The sequence below is a fragment of the Megalobrama amblycephala genome, linkage group LG9 (genome assembly GCF_018812025.1).
Source record: "Megalobrama amblycephala isolate DHTTF-2021 linkage group LG9, ASM1881202v1, whole genome shotgun sequence".
In the NCBI taxonomy this organism is placed as follows: domain Eukaryota; kingdom Metazoa; phylum Chordata; class Actinopteri; order Cypriniformes; family Xenocyprididae; genus Megalobrama; species Megalobrama amblycephala.
In genome coordinates, this window is record NC_063052.1 from 31,258,043 (window position 1) to 31,279,431 (window position 21,389).

Below are 21,389 nucleotides of genomic sequence, written 5' to 3' on the forward strand. Positions count from 1 at the left end.
AATGCGACATGAAATCAACGCGACATGGCGCTAAAACTTAAAACTGCTTACCTCAAGCACCCCTTCCCTTCTTCTTTCACTGCTTCCTTTTTTCAGCACACATAAAAACTACAACTAGCGCATGCTGATGACGTTTTATTCTTCTATAGAAACAGGTGTCATCATCAACAGGTGTCATCATCGTACAGTCTACATGCATGTTGTACACGAGTTTAAAGGTGCCCTAGAATCAAAAATTGAATTTACCTTGTCATAGTTGAATAACAAGAGTTCAGTACATGGAAATGACATACAGCGAGTCTCAAACTCCATTGTTTCCTCCTTCTTATGTAAATCTCATTTGTTTAAAAGACCTCCGGAAAACAGGCGAATCTCAACATAACACCGACTGTTACGTAACAGTGGGGATCATTAATATGTACGCTCCCAATATTTGCATATGCCAGCCCATGTTCAAGGCATTAGACAAGGGCAGCCAGTATTAACGTCTGGATCTGTGCACAGCTGAATCATCAGACTAGGTAATAGGGCTGCACGATATATCGCATGAGATTGTCACGCGCATTTCGTCAGTAAAGCCGGTTCCCTGATTACTGCTAAATCGCCATCACCTGCTTTCAAATGGAGCGGCATTTAATAGACAGAGCCGTAGCTCACTGACAAGCCACGCAATATCGCGTTCATATCGCAGATGAATCGCCTTCGATAATGAACGCGATATTGTGTGGCTTGTCAGTGATCTACGGCTCTGTCTATTAAATGCCGCTCCATTTGAAAGCAGGTGATGGCGATTTAGCGGTAATCAGGGAACCGACTTTACTGACGAAATGCGCGTGACAATCTCATGCAATATATCGTGCAGCCCTACTAGGTAAGCAAGCAAGGACAATAGCGAGAAATGGCAGATGGAGCAATAATAACTGACATGATCCATGATATCATGATATTTTTAGTGATATTTGTAAATTGTCTTTCTAAATGTTTCGTTAGCATGTTGCTAATGTACTGTTAAATGTGGTTAAAGTTACCATCGTTTCTTACTGTATTCACGGAGACGAGAGCCGTCGCTATTTTCATTTTTAAACACTTGCAGTCTGTATAATTCATAAACACAACTTCATTCTTTATAAATCTCTCCAACAGTGTGTAATGTTAGTTTTAGCCATGGAGCACAACTCATTCAGAATCAAATGTAAACATCCAAATAAATACTATACTCACATGATCCGACGCATGCATGAAGTATGCATGACGAACATCTTGTAAAGATCCATTAGAGGGTTATATTAGCTGTGTGAACTTTGTAAATGCACTGTATTATCGTCGAGAGCTCGGGGGGGCAGGGAGCGCGTGATTTAAAGGGGCTGCGCGCTGAATCGGTGCATAGTTAATGATGCCCCAAAATAGGCAGTTAAAAAAATTAATTTTTAATCTATTTTGAGCTGAAACTTCACAGACACATTCAGGGGACACCTTAGACTTATATTACATCTTGTAAAAACTGGTTCTAGGGCACCTTTAATAGATGAATGTCACACAGTGTGATTTGTAATGACCTTATAGGATTGCTAAAATCGTGCAGTGTATCCTGGGCTTTAGGAAGAAAGCGTAACTGACATCGCATCAGTTAAGCTTTTTTCGTAAGTCAAATACGGAAGGTGTAGGATGTACCGTAACATTTTGAACTGCGAGAGGCGTTACACTTTCTTTAAAGTGAACTAAACCTTTAATTATAAACACTGGTTTGTATAGCAAACAGTTTTACAGTTTATTGCACTTTGATATAAGTCTCGTTATTTTCCTATAGCGGCTAATAAATCGTAAGTCTCAGACATTCACAGAAAACACCTTACTTCCGTGTTGAAAAATAAGGTGGATAAACATGAATGTGATTTTAAAAAAGCCACAAAATATTACATAATCAAAATTTATTGTATTTAGCATATAAACACATATAAACATAACAAAAAAACTATTTACATTTGCAAATTCCAAAAATATAAACCGATCTACAGTAAACTTCATACAAAATCTAAAAAAGGATGCACTGCTGTCGTATATTGTGTGTGTCACTGTTGCTATACTGAGAATGCCAGGAGATACTAGTCAAAAAAGCTTATTTATTACACTGTGGCTAATGCAGGAGGTTTTGGTCCCTGTATTGATGATGCTTGATGAATAATTATATGCTATTTCTTATCCGTACAAGTCTGAAGGAATAGTTCACCCAAAAGTTACAATTCTGTATGACTTTCTTTCTTCTGTGGAACATAATTTGAGGAATGTCTAAGACTTTTCACATCTTTTGAGTCAATGGGCTCCAATGTTGTTTGGTTTCCAACATTCTTCAAAATATCTTTTGTGTTCTGCAGAAAAAAGAAATGCATACAAGTTTGGAATGGCATGGGGGTGAGTAAATGATGATGGAATTTTTTTCATTTTTGGGTGAACTATCCATTTAAGATGTGAGTTATATGTCTTTGCTCTCCTCTCATCCACCTGTTTTCTGTCCTCCATCTGAGATCTCTGTCTTTTCTCTCTCAGCTGAATCAACGGCACTTGCAGGACCGGACCACCATGTTGGAGAGCTGTTCCACACGGGGGGTTCGGCCTAGGAAATAAACAATGGTGAGGGGCTCCAGGTCCTGGGGAACACAGCATGGAGATGCTGATGCTTCTGGATTCATTTTATTATACAACGGGAGAATCTAAAGGGAAGGCAGACAGAGAAACACTGTAATTAGACATGGACACCAACATCTAAATGCAGCATTTCAGAATTAATCTACCATTCAACAGTGTTCAAGTTTGATTAGAAACATAATTTTACTGTAGTTATTTAACCTGTTTGGGATATACCTATGATCGTCATCCGTTACACAACATCCAACACTTAACTGCCCTTTTTTTTTCTATGCATGCTCAGTCTGATTGATATTTACCATGTTGTAGTGGTTGTCTGCACTCCATAAGTAAGGACAGTTCCCCGCGCAGAAATTAGCTTTGTAACCTTTCGGTTCGTGGATCCACTTCCAGTTCAAGTCCCGGCGGAAATCAATATACAGAGACCTCAGACAGCAACCCTGATCGGTCCTGGAAGAGGTAAAATGATTTGTTTCAGTGCATTATGGTGTGTTAAAAGAGCAGTTTAACTAAAAAGGAAGATTTGGTCATCATTTACACTCACACTCATGTCATTCCAAACATGCATGGCTTTATTCCTAATAAAGAACAAATTATGTTCATGTTCTAGCCACTCTTTTATATACAGTTACAATGAATGGAAAGCAAAAGCAACATAAAAGTAGACCACGTGACTTTTGTGCAATATTCAAAGTCTTCTGAAGTCAAGCAATAGCTTTATTTTGGAGACTTTTATTGTACTGAATAAAGTGTGCAGGATATTCTTTTAATAAAAATCACATTTTGTGCTCGGTGAAAGAAAGTAAGTCCGTTTGAAATAACATGAGGGTGAGTAAACGATGACAGAGTTTTCACTTTTGGGTGAACTATCCCTTTTAGTAGTTGCTGTCCAGTTTTGTCCAAGTTTCTCGACTGAGTCCTGCAACAAACTCTGATTTGACATAAATGTGGCTCTAATGACCATTTCTATGTTGCTTAGCACAGAGGAAGCACTCCACATAACAAACACTCATTAAAAGAGCATTTACTTCCAGAACAGACGAGATGAATTCTGCATATCAGACATGACACTCCCTGGGCGAGTCGCTGCATGCGTTCTGTGGGTGTGTGATGCAATAGAATCTGTTTTACATGCACACACATTAGGATCGATCTCATCTGGCTCTTTGAGTCTCTTATTGGTTCCTTGCTTTTCAAGCAGTGTTCTGTTTTCTTGCATTAACTGGATACTTTTGAGCTTCTAGACATCTATCAAAGCTTTACGCTTAACAAATACTGTATATTAAGCTTAATACAGAAATCCTTCAAAGCTATTTATACTTTTTTTTTTGCACCTGTTTTTATACTAAAATCCATTTTGAGTTGCACAATTTAACTTTAAAGGTGCCCAAGAATGCTTTTTCACAAGATGTAATATAAGTCTAAGGTGTCTCCTGAATGTGTCTGTGAAGTTTCAGCTCAAAATACCCCATAGATTTTTTTTAATTAATTTTTTAAACTGCCTATTTTGGGGCATCATTAACTATACCCTGATTTTGGCAGCGCCGCCCCTTTAAATCGCGTGCTCCCTGCCACACGAGCTCTTGACTATATTACAGTGCATTTACAAAGTTCACACAGCTAATATAACCCTCAAATGGATCTTTACAAGATGTTCGTCATGCATGCTGCATGCATGCTTCGAATTATGTGAGTAAAGTATTTATTTTGATGTTTATGTTTGATTCTGTATGAGTTTGAGGCTATGCTCTGTGGCTAACGGCTAATGCTACAGTGTTGGAGAGATTTATAAAGAATGAAGTTGTGTTTATGCCTTATACAGACTGCACATGTTTAAAAATGAAAATAGCGACGGCTCTCTTGTCTCCGTGAATACAGTAAGAAACGATGGTAACTTTAACCTCATTTAACAGTACATTAGCAACATGCTAATGACATGCTAACAGATCCAGACATTAATACTGCCTTTCCTTGTCTAATGCCTTGAACATGGGCTGGCATATGCAAATATTGGAGTCATACATATTAATGATCCCGACTGTTACGTAACAGTCGGTGTTATGTTGAGATCCAGAAGTCTTTTAAACAAATGAGATTTATATAAGAAGGAGGAAGTAATGAGGTTTGAAACTCATTGTATGTCTTTTCCATGTACAATCTCTTGTTATTTAACTATGCCAAGATAAATTCAATTTTTGATTCTAGGGCACCTTTAAATGTGCGATGGCAAGGAACATAATAGAAGCTCACAATTTAAACTTGATAACTCGCAATTGGGAGTTAAATCTCATTTCAGACATTTTCTTGCATTTTCTCGAGTTTGTTACTCAGAATTCTATTAAAAAATGTCAGAATTGCAAGATATAAACTCGCAATTGCAAGAAAAATGTCAGAATTGTAAGCTTGCTATTCATACTTTATGACTTTTCTTGCAATTCCGAGTTTGTATCTCACAATTTTGAGAAAAAAAGTCAGAATTGCAAGATATAAACTCACAATTGTGAGTTATAAAAATTGATTTGTGAGCAACAATTATCGGTTCAAGTGCTTTAAGGCCTTTAAGCACATGTGTAAAAAGGTTTGTTTTAATTAGCAAGCCTGTAACCATCTCGATCATAGATGGAAAAGACCATTTACAGCAAATACAGGCAATTTACCCTATGGTTTATAAAGCTTTTTAAAAGTTATCGAGGTTAAGCCAAAGACCTAGGACTAGTTCGCCAAAGTTGTTTTTTGAAATAATCTCAGATATTTAATGAATGATCCTAGAGGCAAAGTTGCTCAGAATGAGGAGTTCTACCATGTGGTATGAATGTTGTGGGTGTGTGCAAAAAATTGCGCGATACACAATCTTTTACGCACGTGAAAATCGTAAAGGTGCGATTTCTTTTGAATTTCTCACAGGCCTCTAGGGCCGTGAGTCAAACAGGCCAGATCGGCCGCCATTAACCTTGTCTGAAAGCTGCTCAAATTTCATTGGCTGATGGCGGACATGTTTTTTGAGATGCGTCGGTGTCCTCATAAACAATCATGGCACCTTGGACAAAGACACTGTATGCCAATTTTCAAGTCAATGGGACTAACAGTGAAGTAGTTATAGCCATTTTCATCCATTATAGTGCCACTAAGTGGCCAGTCGCTGTGTCCTTTTTCACGCGACCACAGAATGAGCTCTTAGGTGTGAACATGGTGAAAATACCCCGTCATTACATTCACGAGTCCATTTTAGTAAAAGTGGCTCCACCCACTTTGAACTTTTTGGTGGCCCTTAGAGACTGTGAATCGAAATGTCAACTTTTTTTTGATAATTATTGACAATCAGATCTTGCTGCACTGGTTTGGTTCCGATCGGGCCAAAAACCTTGGACTAGTTCGGGGAAGTATTTTTTCAAAAATTCCAAAATACCCAAAAGTTTCACCAGAACAAGGAATCTGATCATGCATTTTGTGAGTGTGAGTACTACCAGCCCTCAAAGTTTCAAGTCTCTACGACTTACGGTTTGGTCTGCCTGATCACTTTTATGGGAGAATGATGATCCTTGGAAATTTTAAAAATTACAATAGGGTTTCAGCGCTAAGTGCTTGAACCCCTAAATATCTGATTCTTAATCAGAATTAAGTATTCTAGAGAAAATAATTATAAAAACATCTTCAAACACATATGCAACACACACACACACACTTGAGCTCTCTTTCTGTACCGTGAGCATATTGAAGTGTCTGCTGCTGATCTCTTCTTGCGGTTTTTCTTGGCAGGGCTGTCCAGGCGGTCAGTAGGCAGCAGGGTTAGTATCAAATGGGGGGTTTTTGTGCTAAATTCAATCTGTCCTTTAGTCACACCTGGTCTTCTGTTCTGCTTTATAAGGTCGTCATCAATGCCTGGGAAGGAATCGATCCAAAATATCAATAACATCAAATGATGCCAGAGTTTTTACAATGACATTACTGTTTCGTTAACATTTAACAAATAGAAAGTATCCCTTTTCGTCTTCATTTTGAACAATGTATTTATTGTTTTAAACTTTCTTTGTGATGAAACTTTCTGTGTTTGATATTTTTATCTAATGCAATAATATTCATATAATACATAATATTCATAATAATATTCAACCGATTTTTTGGGGTTCATTTTAAGCCAGCCATATAGTAATTTTTAAACAATAATTGGGTTAAATAAAACTGCCCAGCACGTTGGGCAAACATTTAACCAAACCGCTGGGTTTGTCCATTTTCAACCCAACTTGGGTTGTTTTTAAACCCAGGATTTTTTAGAGTGCACTTTTTAAGTGTAACTTTAAGCATTTAACTTCATAGGACAGATAAATCAAATAAAACATTTAGATTAATGAGAAAATGACCTGCAAATCTGGCTTCCAACTCTTCACTCTTGTTAGGGACAATATTGTTTGTGGAGGGGACGAATGTACAGCAAGGACAGTGAACGCTGATCTTGAGCCCAAGATTTCTCTCTAAGAGGGAAAAAGAGATTATTTTCCCCAGAGAAGTAAATATTTCACAACCTCCTCTGCTTCATCAAGCAGTAAGTATACGTTGAAACTTCTGGATGAACCCACTGACCTCTGAACGCCATCCACTCCTTCACAGTCTCTGTGACGTCGACAGAAAGCCACGCCCCCTTGGCTCGAGGCTCTACTGTTCTGGAGTCGATGTACCTCTGAGACGCTGCCGTCACATCGTCAGATTTGAGAATCTGTGGGTGTGAAGGGAAACAAACCACAAGCTTATTTGACTTACCCATTCATTCATCTGCTGCTCTATTTCTTGCACTGTATGGCATGAAAACACATCATGCAAATGTGATGAATCAAACCCGTGCAGTTGCTGTCACTACAGTGCAGACTCACTGCTCGTCTTTGGAACAACTCAAGCCTTTTGTCTGGAAAAACCACAGGCGCTCCTCTTACCTGGTATATTTCCACGCGCTGCTCTGTGGTTCGCGCCTGTGGGTTTGGAGCTCTGAAGATGCGAAATTCTGCTTTGACCAAAGTACTGGAATTTCGCTCCACGTTGGTGACGTCGAAGCCCACTATCCTGAAGTACGGGCTCTGAGGAAGCGGGTTGATTGAGTCTGTGGAACAAAGGCAGGATTCACTTTGGCTTTATTTACACTTTGTGGTCTGTGCGTGGTTTTCAGAGGGTCAACCTCAAGGAAATAAAACTTGCTTTAGTGCCAAAACAGCAGATGTAATGACTAACCCCTTTCAGCCTCTCAGAGGCCTCACTGAACTTTAGCTGACTTATTATTAGCAACAAAACTGTATATTATAGGTACACTATATTTAATAGCTGTTAGATACATTAAGCACATTATACTCCCAAAATTATCATTAGCACAATGTACTTAGTATCTTTTTTTTTGTAATTTCCATTCATTTTTTATGGCGATAATCTATTTGATCAATATTTTATACAGATATTCACACTTTTTCTTCAAGAAAAATAACATAATGCATTCAAACAAACACAAAAAAAAGTTTGTGACCATTTAGATTGCAAAACAAATTTGCATAAATATAATGGCATAATAAATACTGTTGTTATCTAATGATCATGTAGTTATTACTGCATCAAAAACTGAAAATCAGTTCTGCATATCGGTTATCGGACAATGGCAATAATTAGAGATGCACCGATACTAAATTTCTCCACTGATACCGATAATTCAGAGTGATATCTGCCGATAACGATACCGATAGATTGGTGGTTCTGCCTTTTATACCTTTTTTTAAATGAATGATAATTTCATTATAATTAATCATTATATTTTTAATTATTATATTTTGAAAGAAATGCAAATAAAAACTTTATTCTCTTTTCATCAACTTGTTTCAGAGTAACTGGTATCAGTTATAAACATAAACACATTACTCAAATTATTAACAACACATTAACTAAATTCTGAAGATTAAAAATTTCTTAACTTTCTGAATGTTATTAATTCATAGAATTACTGTTAATATTGAACATCAAACCGGTTTCTTAGCATTTTTCTGCCATCTTTTGATTGACAGGATATATCGGCCCTGACTATCAGCTATAACTTGTTAGAGATGCACCGATATATCGGCCAGTAATCGGTACTGGCCGATAAAGGCGAATTTTCACACTATCGGCCGAGACAGATTATTGGCTGATATATCGTGTCATCGTTAACAATAATGCATTTTAGGTAATTAATGTGCATCTTATTGGTCATAAAAAGGCAATATTGGTCTAATAAATACTACCACTACCAATATATATATATATATATATATAATATATATATAAATATTACAATATGGAATATTGTGTGTGTATATAGGCAATATATGCATAGTAATCATATTATGGTAATGAGTATAGACATGAAAATACATTCATTTATTTCTATACATAAATTATAAATTTACATTACAGTGTACATTCATTGTAATTATTTTCTTTTGTTTTGGGGTGAAATATAACATAGGAATGTTCTTGACAATGTTTCATGCGATTTTCAGTCAATCTAGTGAATAACGATCTTCTTTAAATACTTTTTTATACATCCAAATCGGATGGCCAAACTAAATGATTCACTAGAATAAAGGTTTAATTACACATCCAGAACCCAATGCATTCTTTAAATGGTGTATTAATAAGCCATTTCAGAAAAATTCGTATCACTCACTCGTATCTGTGCGCAGTGGCATCATATTGACCCGCTGCACCTCTTTGGCGTAATAGTCCTCCTCGCTGCTCTCACGCTCGCACGCGGCTTCGGCCTGGCGCGCGCGCTCCTTCAGCAGTTCCTTCGTGCTGTTGTAAAGTAACATCACCTCCACCGGTACCGACGGTGTCGGGCTGGCTTCGGGATCCGGTGGACTCCGGATGCGTAGCTTGCTCAGAATCTGCCCGCGCACCGCCTCGATCCTTTTGGATTTGTGGTCGTCCAAGTTGTAGGACTGGCACGTGGAGAATCCTTCCGCAGACACGGACAGTTTGAGAACGAGCAAAGTTAGATTGATGAACCACATGGTTGATTGACAGATGAGAGGGTCGGAAGCGCTCCTCTAACGCCCGGTCCTCTGGATGTCCTCGGGGAGCGCGCGCACTGAGCGCGTCTCTTGCAATGGGACAAACCCAAAGTGCGTAGGCTGCGCTGCTCGCGCTCTGTGTTCACCAGGTGAATGAGCTCCTCTGCTGTCAGATAGGAGCTTTTACCTCCTCATACGCTGCCTGACATATAATTTATGCACTCGTATAGTCTATTTCAAGGAGGTCAGTTTTTTCTAAAGGATTGTTTTTCGACGCGAATTCGTTGAAGGTACGTCGTGCGTAAATCGAATTATTTTGGTGTCGCGGCGAATGTCTTTAAACCCTTTTAAAACAGCGTTTTTGTAATCTACAGGTAAAATAAATATACAATAAAGGCAAACAAGCACTATGTTTTGTAGCTATAGTTATATTTGGTGCTTACCTTCTCAGGCGACAGCTATTTCAGTTTGTGAGTGTCTTTTTGGACGTTATGGCTAGGCTTTGCGATCACTAAAATGTTTGAGAAGCCTTTTTTTTTTTTTTTTTTTGGAAAGTATATTGTATTTAAATAGTTTAGTAGGGCTAGAAGTACTTTCTAAAACCTCCAACCGTTTGTGTTCGAAGCCTCCCAAAAACCCTCCGTAATCCACACCCTGCCTGAGCTACCTCAGGTAAAGCAAATGTGAAATATTGGCCTGACTTCTGTGCATGTTTTAATGACTAGCATAATACAATTGTCCATTATTACAGAACATCCCAATAATATGAATCTCTATGGAATCTATAAACACAGCCTTTCCATCATGCTTCCCAGGATTTTAAGTATTTACCGGTAAGGTAATAAACAGAACAGTTCCTCATGCTCGTCTGGTATCCAATGATTCAGAGAGAAACTCCAAGTGCTGCTTTGAATTCTTGTGGTTTGTCTTGGAGCTTTAGTGAGGACCGCTAGTGTTTCTTTTAAAGTGACTCTCCAGCTCCTTTCCCATGATAACTATAAGAGATCAGGTCAGATTTTATTTCTCTTTTCTTACAGCCTTGAGTCTAGATGCAGATCTGCCATCCAAAAGTTCAATCAAGCCCTTGAAATTGCTTTAGGAAAATTCAATTATCCCATGACAAAGACTGACTGTCTCCAGCAGCTTAAAGTTGAACTGGATTTAATATAAACAAAATGAGAAAATGCTAGTCTGGGCTTGGCCTACCAGAACACATCTTTTGCGAAGAATAATCCGTTTCAAAGGAGAGAGGGGGAAAAAAACGACAAAAATGACAAGACCATCAACAAAAATGTCAGAAGTCAAAGAGCGTCTTTGAAGGTGTGAACTTAACTACTCGGCTGTAATTAAAAACACAACCCCCTTTGGCTTTCAGAGCTAAAAACATCTCTTCAACAAAACAAGTCCCTAATGTTTTCTGAAGTTTTGAGAGGAAGAAAAAACATAGAGCAGCTGTGTGTGGGAGGGAGGGAGGGAGGGAGGGAGGGAGAGAGAGAGAGAGGGAGGAAAGGACAAAGAGAGACATAGTGAGAACTACACGACTGAATGAAAAAATAAGATGTCTGAGATGATAAAATGGAGAAATCTTTTTGAAATCTAATTTTAACTCTTATGCTGTGTGGAAAACTCTGTAACACCTTTGATGTTCCTGGTCATTTTAAAAATTGCTTGTAAATCTCTCGTTCTGCTATATTATCACCAAATATTGGATTCAGTATTTTGGTCACCATGTTTTCTTTCACTGAGGACAAGGTTTGCATTTGTTTTTGGATCTGATTGATCGAAGCCTCATTGATCTGAGCTTATGCACCTCAGTTTTTTTGGATAACTTTGACAATATTCAACAAGATATGGTAAAAATTGCACTGTTTATCACACTAGTGTGCTTTAATGTTTAACCAGTAAGTTTGTTTTGAAATGCTTTTATTTTGTACAAAAAAGTCACACTTGTGGTGTTTCCGGCCTATAAAATAATAGCTTATAAATCCCTTGTTATGCTATTTTTTTCACCTAATATTGGATTCAATCTTTTTGTCAACTTGTTTTCTTTGCAGTTAGGACAGGTTTTGTATTTATTTTTGAAACTGATTGATTGTAGGCCTCATTGATCTGAGGATGATGAACGTTTCTGAACATTAAATGTTTCTCTTATTTTTGATCTCCCCCATGCATTTTCAATGGATGGTCATTTTGACCAAATATAAGCTCAGATCAATCAGGCCTACGATCAGTTGGTTAAAAAAAAAAAAAAAAAAAAAAAAAAAAAAAAATCTGCCCTAATTGACAGAAAACCAGTTGACAAAATCCAATAGTTGGTGATAATGCCATAACAAGCATTTTTACAAGCAATTTTTTGTAGGCCGGTCATTTGACTGGGAACTCCACAAGTGTAACAAGATGGGGGGAAAAATGACCAAAAAGTACAAAAATTATCAAAGAATTTTGGGAAAGTACTTGTACCCTGTGTGAGCAAATCTGTAATTTTTAGTCCAATGAAAAGAAGAAATTTTTGAAATGAAAAAGAAAATCCTCTCCGGGTCAAAATGACCCGAACACAACATATAAAGCTAAAGTTAAAAGTTCTTAGAAATATAATTAACCATTTAATTGAATGACTCAAGTCAACTGGTGTAATTGAGGAAACATTCTTTGCAAATTCAATACATTTGAGGTGTACACAACTTTAACAAACTTTAAGGTAAATAATATTTTCATAAATACCAGGAATTTTCGTGTCGTTAATTATTAGTTTTGTTAGGGTTGTTCCTTTTCACCTTAAAATATAACTTATTAAAAAAATGACAAAATGTCATTATAAAATGTTCAATATATCTCTGTTTTGTGATTTTCATGCACAACAACAAAATGACTTCATGCTTGTTGGTTATGCCACGCTAACTTTGATTTGGTCAACAACAAAAACATCTTAAACATTAAAAATATTTTAAAAGTAGTGCTGTCAAATCGATAAATCACGATAAATCGCATCTAACATAAAAGTTTGTAAAAATTATATAGCTACATATGTGTGTTAGATGCAATTAATCGATTTGACGGCACTATTCAAAGCTGAATCACCTTATGTTTATTGTGTAAGAAATAAATATTTCAAACTTGTATGTAAACATTTTCTTTTTCAAGGATTTTAGCCTTTTAATAAGATTTTTTTTACTATCTCCAGACAGTTACACAATCTGGACATTTAATCACGACAAAACTATCCAAATGAACTGATCCAGAAATATAAAACATGTTCTTCACAGAAAAGGTGTTATTTTTATTTACTTGTTTGAACATGTTTAATGCATTTTAAATAACCTAATAGATAAAAGCATTATATAAACAATATAATAAAGTAATAATGTTTGGTAGTGTTATTCTAAAAAGCGACCAAAACAAAGCAGCAGAAGTATATTTGGCGGTTTTCCTGTGAAATGTTATGTCAGTATTTCTCAGACGGCCTTTTCCAGACGCCTTTGTTGCATAACAATGGTGACATTTTTTTGGAATCTTTCCTTGGCAATAGTGTTTCCCAAAAATCTTTACAAATAGTCAAATATCCACCACTGCAGGATGAAATTACTGACCGACTGTTTCTTAAATTGTTTACCTTGGAAATAAGACAATGTGCTTTTCTAATCCAATATTTTCCATCATGCATTTAACAGACCCATTTAAAAAAATACCCACTGGACACATTTAAAATAGATTTACTGGATATTAATTTCACCTTCCATTTTGTTTCCTGGAGAGAAATGACAGATATCCAAGGCCTCAATCTAAGCTTTCCCATCCTTTCATTTTAGGTACACCCTTCCTTCCTTTACTTCCACTCCCTATCTTTCTTCTCATTTTTAATTACAGTTCAGCATCTACATGATCGTTAATCTTTCAAAAACAGCTTTGTAGCTGCTCTCTCCACCTCTCCATTATGACATTATTATAGTTTGGCTGAGAGGGCTGTAATTGAACTTCAAGTGAAGGCAGAAGGTATAAAACACCAAAAGCCTTGGAGAAACGACATATTAGAAACCCCCACCAAAAAAGAGACACCAGAGGGCTGGAATTTTTTTAATCATTCCAACTACTTTCTTGTTCAAACATGAATTCAACGTTTGATCTCTGACACCGAATCAGAGGAAACGTGTAATAATCTGACGTGGATGCGGAGTCTCGAGCGCCATCAGGCGGCCGCGGATGGATGAAAGGTCGCTCTGGTGGTTAGCTGCGGTATTGCAATATAAGATTTAAAAATAGAGACCTCGAAAACAGCTTATCCCGTTTCTTTCCTTCCACCTCCCTGAAACTAAATATAGTCCCTGCCTTGCCACGTCATCTTGCTCTCAGAGCTTTCTGTGCGATATGAAAGGCTTTGGCACAGTTTGTTCCAAGAAACTACTAAAGCTGACCTAGATCATTTCAAGCAAGCACAGAGCTGACATCAAATAGTAATGCTGTGGTACTGAATGACTACTATAATCACATTATGAAGTTTTTATGGTATTCTAAGGTACTTCATAGAATTCCATGATACATAAATTTAAGTATAGTATTATCATGTAAAAAAAAACAACTGGTAAATTTTAAGACGCTGATTAAATATGAATATAAAACACATCGGGTCTATATAAAAGCCTCACAATTTAGAGATAAATAAGTGTAATTTCATATCAATTTCTGTAATCAAATATGAAACAAATTTTAAACAAACATTACAAAATGTCCATCTCTCTATATACACATATGTATAAATATGTGTATACACACACACACACATATATATATATATATATATATATGTGTGTGTGTGTGTATATGTATATGCATACATACATATTATATATATATATTATATAAATACATATATAAAAATACATACATGTGTATATATATACACACACACACACACACACACACATATATATATAAATACATATATATATATATATATATATATATATATATATATATATATATATATATATATATATATAATGTGTGTGTGTGTATACAGTACAGTCCAAAAGTTTGGAACCACTAAGATTTTTAATGTTTTTAAAAGAAGTTTCGTCTGCTCACCAAGGCTACATTTATTTAATTAAAAATACAGTAAAAAACAGTAATACTGTGAAATATTATTACAATTTAAAATAACTGTGTACTATTTAAATATATTTGACAAAGTAATTTATTCCTGTGATGCAAAGCTGAATTTTCAGCATCGTTACTCCAGTCTTCAGTGTCACATGATCCTTCAGAAATCATTCTAATATGCTGATCTGCTGCTCAAGAAACATTTATGATTATTTTCAATGTTGAAAACAGTTGTGTACTTTTTTTTTTTCAGGATTCCTTGATGAATAGAAAGTTCAAAAGAACAGCATTTATCTGAAATACAAAGCTTCTGTAGCATTATACACTACCGTTCAAAAGTTTGGGGTCAGTAAGAATTTTTATTTTTATTTTTTTGAAAAGAAATTAAAGAAATGAATACTTTTATTCAGCAAGGATGCATTAAATCAATCAAAAGTGGCAGTAAAGACATTTATAATGATTTTAAATGATTAGATTTCAGATAAACACTGTTCTTTTGAACTTTTTATTCATCAAATAATCCTGAAAAAAAATATTGTACACAAATATTTTGTACAATTGTACACATTAAATGTTTCTTGAGCAGCAGATCAGCATATTAGAATGATTTCTGAAGGATCATGTGACACTGAAGACTGGAGTAACGATGCTGAAAATTCAGCTTTGCATCACAGGAATAAATTACTTTGTGAAATATATTCAAATAGAAAACAGTTATTTTAAATTGTAATAATATTTCACAATATTACTGTTTTTTACTATATTTTTAATTAAATAAATGTAGCCTTGGTGAGCAGACGAAACTTCTTTTAAAAACATTAAAAATCTTAGTGGTTCCAAACTTTTGGACTGTATATGTATATATGTATGTATTTTTATATATATATATATATATATATATATATATATATATATATATATATATATATATATATACACACACACATACACAAGATAATTATTATTTGGAGGTTGCACCAATGAGCAATAGAAGATGATTTGTACATTTAATTAAGTGTAGAATTAAGAGTAAATTAATACAAATTTATTTAATATTTTACAAAGCACAACATACAATGACAGAAACAACAGAATGTAAATTCTCATAGTAACCAAATGGAAAGAGACACTGAACATGACGGTGTAAATCAGAATAACTAGTGGATTATGGTGTTTTTTCCATCCTCCTCTGAAGAAAACGGCACCCCAGATATCTAAAATAAACATCTGGGTCCAATAAACAGTCTAGAGCTTTTCTGGGATGCGTGCAGCAGCTTGATCTACTCGCCTTCATCGAGTAACATGTTGGGAACTCCTTTGGAGATGGGGAACTCTCTGCCAGATTCAGGACACTGTAAACATCCCTCTATGACCTCAACCTGTGAAGAGAGAACACTGTTATAAGCACTAACTCCCTTCAGCAAAGTTCGTTAAATAAAACATTTAATGTTTATGTGAAAATGGGTTTGTACAGAGCAAATCAATCACAGAAAATGGCACAAAATATGAGAAACAAATCTACTTTTAATCTGTTAAAAAGAAGTGTGAAAATATGAGCTTGTGCTGTATTTTTAATAATGGACCCAGTTCATTCAGACTGTGATGATGCACTTTCAGTTATTAACATTGTAAATCTAGTTTTTTATATTTTAAAAATGTAATGTACATGTATAGTCATTGCTAAAAGTTTTGGCAGTGACAAATTTTGTTTCACAAAGTTGCCTGCTTCAGTATTTGTAGATTTTTTTCACCTTGTACAATAATAAGCAATTCTCACATTTTAAAGGCTTTTATTGGCAAAACAATCAATATATGCAAAGAGTGAATATTTACAGTGTTGACCCTTCTTGGTGTTGGCAGCTTCTGGGCCAAATCCTTACTGATGGAGATCCATTCTTGCTTTATTGGAGCTCGGAGTTGATCACAGCTTGTGGGCTTCTGCTTGTCTACTGTCTTTTTGAGGACTGACACAGGTTCTCTATGGGTTGAATATCTGGGGAGTTGCCTGGCAACAGATCCAACATTTCAACATGGTGACACCTTGTGACATGGTGCTCCATCATGCTGGAAATGCACGGATCATAACCTAATTGCTCCTGGGTCATTGGGAGAAGTTTTGCAGGACGTTTTGGTACCATTCTTTATTCCTGGCAGTGATTTTGGGGCAGAACTGTAAGAGCCCACTCGCTTGCATGAAAAGCAATCCCACACTTGGTCTCAGGATGCTTCACTGCCGGCACGACACAGGACTCACACCTTTTCTTCTCTGGACAGTCAATTTTCCCAAACAGTCGGAAGGGGGCATCATCAGAGAAAATGACTTTGCAGCAGTCTTCTGAGGTCCAGCCCTACTTCTGTAATTCATTCTGTCCTTGCTGTTTTTCCTGGAGAGAAGTGCTGTCCTTCTTGATACCAGGGCATTGTCCAAAAGGCTGCATGCTGCAGATTCACTCACACCCGCCTGCTGCCATTTAATGAGTGGCTCTGCACTGGTGATGATTCTGTAGCAGCTTCTCAGGAGGACACGGTCCTGGCAGTTGCTGGACACTATAGGATGTCCTGAAGCCTCCTTCACTGAAATTGAACCTCTCACTTTGAAGTTCTTGATGATCCGGTAAATGGCTCTTTCAGGTGCAAAACTGTTAGCAGCAAATTTCTTCCATGCGAGACCATTCTGATGCAAACAAATCATGGCTGCAATGGAGGTAACCATTGCAAACACAAGAACACAATGACTGGAAGCACTTCTTTCCTTCTTTTATAGCAATCAGTCTGCTCTTACAATCCAATCAGAAAGAGAGAGTGCCTGGACCTGACTAGTACTTGTGCACACTTTCACATGTGCTGATGATATGATGTTATCTGGTGATTTTGTGCCAGGACCAAAAACAGTGAAATTTGTTTTTTGTGATTAAAGGTGCCCTAGAATTAAAAATTGAATTTATATTGACATAGTTAAATAACAAGAGTTCAGTACATGGAAATGACATACAGTGAGTCTCAAATTCCATTGTTTCCTCCTTCTTATATAAATCTCATTTGTTTAAAAGACCTCCGAAGAACAGGCGAATCTCAACACAACACAGACTGTTACGTAACAGTCGGGATCATTAATATGTACGCCCCCAATATTTGCATATGCCAGCTCATGTTCAAGGCATTAGACAAGGGCAGCCAGTATTAACGTCTGGATCTGTGCACAGCTGAATCATCAGACTAGGTAAGCAAGCAAGGACAATAGCAAAAAATGGCAGATGGAGCAATAATAACTGACATGATCCATGATAACATGATATTTTTAGTGATATTTGTAAATTGTCTAAATGTTTCGTTAGCATGTTGCTAATGTACTGTTAAATGTGGTTAAAGTTACCATCGTTTCTTACTGTATTCACGGAGACAAGAGCCATCGCTATTTTCATTTTTAAACACTTGCAGTCTGTATAATTCATAAACACAACTGCGCATTTCTAATTATGCCCCAAAATAGGCAGTTAAAAAAATTAATTAAAAAAATCTATGGGGTATTTTGAGCTGAAACTTCAGACACATTCAGGGGACACCTTAGACTTATATTACATCTTTTAAAAAAAAACATTCGATGGCACCTTTAAGTTCTTTTTTTTTTGGCCAATGAAGCTTTTTGCAATTATTTAAAATGCATCTGGTCACTCTGAACAATAATCTAGAAACAATGTGAATCAACACCGCAACAACTGAAGCAGCAAGCTTTGTGAAAGATTTGTCTCTGCCACAACATTTGGCCATGACTGTATAACACTGTACTTTGTGTATTGACATTAACATTTCTGAAAATTAGTTAACGAGTGTTTCTAATACAACGGATGGATGGACTGACTCAATTTACATTTTTTCTTTCTTTTGACCAACATAATCAATTTCTTGAAATTGTTTTCCTCTTTTGGAAAGTCAAAGAAACACTATTACAGATTTTTTTCTTTTGCTATTGGGCAAATGAAAATGCAAATTATATTTGTTGTAGTTTCCGAAGTTCATCCAACTATGACGACTTCGCTTCTGAGAACCTCAGTAAAGCCGAGTTCAGACTGCACGATTTTAGCTGACAATCGCTGACAAATGCCCGAAATCACAGGCAAATCGGTACTCGTTCACGCGAGTGACAGTCACGCAGTGTGAATGAGCAAAGACACGATCTGAGAGAATCGCAGAAGAGTCGCCGACGCCCGTGAGATATTTGGCATGCTAAATATCTGGACCTGTCGGCGATTCAAAATCCTGCTGTGTGAAAAGTGTTCTGACTGAAAACTACATCGGCGATGACCGACAGCCAATGAGAGAGCAAGATACAGAGCAGCGGGGAGTTCGGGGAGGAGTTACAGACCACTCTCATTGCAGAACACACAATCCTTGTTCCTCGCGTCTCCCCAACAATTTCCTCCTCCATATTCTTCTTTTCTTTTTCTTGTTTTCGCTGCAAATCAGCACACAGGCAATTCGTATTGCAAGCTTCTTGCGGGATACCATTTTTAATAATAAACCCAGTCTCACGTGAGAACTCTGGTCTTGCACGCATGATATCGCGTTGTTTCCTTGTCACATCTCGCGTGTGTTTGGTTGTGAAACGTAGTTTGCGTGCCAGACAGAGTTGTCGGCGATTCTTCCTATTGTAAAGTCATGCAGTGTGAAACCTTCTGTCGCCGATCCATCGTGCAGTGTGAACACAGCAGCGACTGAATGCTGGCCAATAGTCATGCAGTGTGAAAAGAACAGTGACCCGACCACTTTGAAAATCGTGCAGTCTGAACTCGGCTTTATGTGAAAATGTTCTGTAAGAAAATACATTGAGAAAATATTCATGACTTTCTATGAATCTAATAAATTAGGTTCTTTCAAAAAGGTTGTTCATCTGATGCGTCTCACCTCCAGAAGAACTCTGTGAACTTTGCGCAGAAACTCCTCATCATTTTCATAGTTTGGTATGAGTGTGCTGGGCAGGTCCTGAGATTGTCCAAGCTGTTAAAAACACACATCAGCTTTGTGGTGCAATGCTAATTTCAGCTCATACGACTATATCATGCACAGATAAAAACCTCCTGCTTTCTAAACAGCACTTAGTGGAAGGTTGTGCAAATTCACCATCCTTAATGAATATCATTAAAATTGCATAAAAAGCACAGCATCTTCACTCACCCATTCTGCAGCCTGGATCAAGGCGCTCCACTCCAGCTTAGGAATCATCCGGCTCACAAACTGAGCATTGAACTCCAACTCATTCACTTTCACTTCTGTTGCCTTCATTCATGAGCCACGACAGAACAAGACTCGGATTTATCAGTGACAGTAGTGTGACATGCTCTAAATTCAACATTTTTCTAACCATTTGATACATTTTTGCATTTAAACAGTTGTTATTAGCTCATGGTAATTCATTTAACATTTGTCACACTGCAGGACTACTTCAAAACAGCGATTAGTCACTTATTTTTAACTAAAAATCTTTATGGTAAAAAAGTTACATGAGCATGCACATGTAGTAGCTTCTCTGTAACTTTCAATTCTGAGCGGTGAGTTCGCAGGACAATCATTTAAGTGCTAATAAATTACTGCTGCATATTGTATTGATGTGTATCTGAGAAATAAACTCTAACCAGTAATGAAAACACTGTACGTCAATCTCACCTTGATAATAAGTGGGTATCCTTTAACCACTCCTTTCACATGTGATGTCAACATGTTATGCGTTAACAGCTTCATTTCGGCAGTATGTGGCGATTTATTTCAGGAACAAAGCACGAAAGTTTGATGATTACAGAAGCGTTGAACTACAAACATAACCACATGCGTTTATCGCGATGACTGCGTGCAACCGCTAAAACAAGCTCCCTGAGAAACAGAGCGCGGTGTATTTGGTTCCGCTTGTGATGTGATTTCAGAGCTGACTAGATTTTTTTAAATCGTTGTGTAGAAACTGACTATATCTTAGTGTTTGAATTGTTGTGTTCAAACTACAATTACACAAACGCGTTTTCTGGTGGTTTTGAATGTTGATTTCAAACTTCCCGTTCAAAACCGTGTTAAATGATCACAATGTTTGTGAATTAGGAGCTCCGAACTAAAATTGAATATAATCTTTAATAATAGCTGTTGGGTAACAAGAAAACACTGGCATACTGTCAGACAAGAAGCGGCAGAGTTATGAAGGCAGATCGTCAGGCAGGGCCAAAATGTTTTTAAGAGTACTAAACTGTTTAAAATGACAAATTACAGTATTTGATGTACAAAAGAAGGATTTGATATCATTGTATAACACTTTTGACATTCACTTTTTACTTTCCCCCCTACTTTATTGTATATTTTATACCATTATGGCCCGGTTTCACAGACAGGGCTTAGACTAAGCCAGGATTAGGCCTTAGTTCAATTAGGGTATTTAAGTAGCTTTTATAAACATACCCTAGAGTAACACATTACTGGTGTACATCTTGAGACAAAACAATGGCTCTGACATATTTTATGAAAATGTCACTTCAAGTTGCTTTCAGTTCAAATAGCTCAAACATGCATTTTAGTCCAGGACTAGCTTAAACCTTGTCTGTGAAACTCATATAACATGTTGGTTTTAGACTATGCATGGCACATGTTCATATTCAT

The 21,389-nt window shown here is 36.7% G+C and overlaps 2 protein-coding genes across 3 annotated transcripts; both read right to left on the reverse strand.

The window, feature by feature from the left end:
* Positions 1 to 1,913: 1,913 nt before the first annotated feature.
* tgfb5 (transforming growth factor, beta 5) lies at positions 1,914 to 11,096 on the reverse strand. Of its 2 annotated transcripts, XR_007186478.1 has the most exons (8): positions 9,317 to 11,096; positions 7,569 to 7,732; positions 7,222 to 7,354; positions 7,002 to 7,112; positions 6,345 to 6,522; positions 2,943 to 3,093; positions 2,500 to 2,708; positions 1,914 to 2,366 (listed from the first exon to the last, which is right to left on the reverse strand). XR_007186478.1 is itself a non-coding variant. In XM_048202802.1 (7 exons), exons 1-7 carry the CDS (start codon positions 9,660 to 9,662, stop codon positions 2,550 to 2,552), a joined length of 1,242 nt encoding a protein of 413 aa, XP_048058759.1. In that variant the 5' UTR covers positions 9,663 to 11,095; the 3' UTR covers positions 1,914 to 2,549. The 2 variants fall into 2 exon arrangements, 1 of the variants encoding a protein (XP_048058759.1); XM_048202802.1 differs by having other exon boundaries at positions 1,914 to 2,708; positions 9,317 to 11,095.
* Positions 11,097 to 15,786: 4,690 nt separating this feature from the next.
* trmt112 (tRNA methyltransferase activator subunit 11-2) lies at positions 15,787 to 20,647 on the reverse strand. Its single transcript, XM_048202804.1, has 4 exons — positions 20,418 to 20,647; positions 19,929 to 20,030; positions 19,659 to 19,751; positions 15,787 to 16,135 (listed from the first exon to the last, which is right to left on the reverse strand). The coding sequence occupies exons 1-4, from the start codon at positions 20,490 to 20,492 to the stop codon at positions 16,037 to 16,039; spliced, it is 369 nt and encodes a 122-aa protein (XP_048058761.1). The 5' UTR covers positions 20,493 to 20,647; the 3' UTR covers positions 15,787 to 16,036.
* Positions 20,648 to 21,389: the final 742 nt, after the last annotated feature.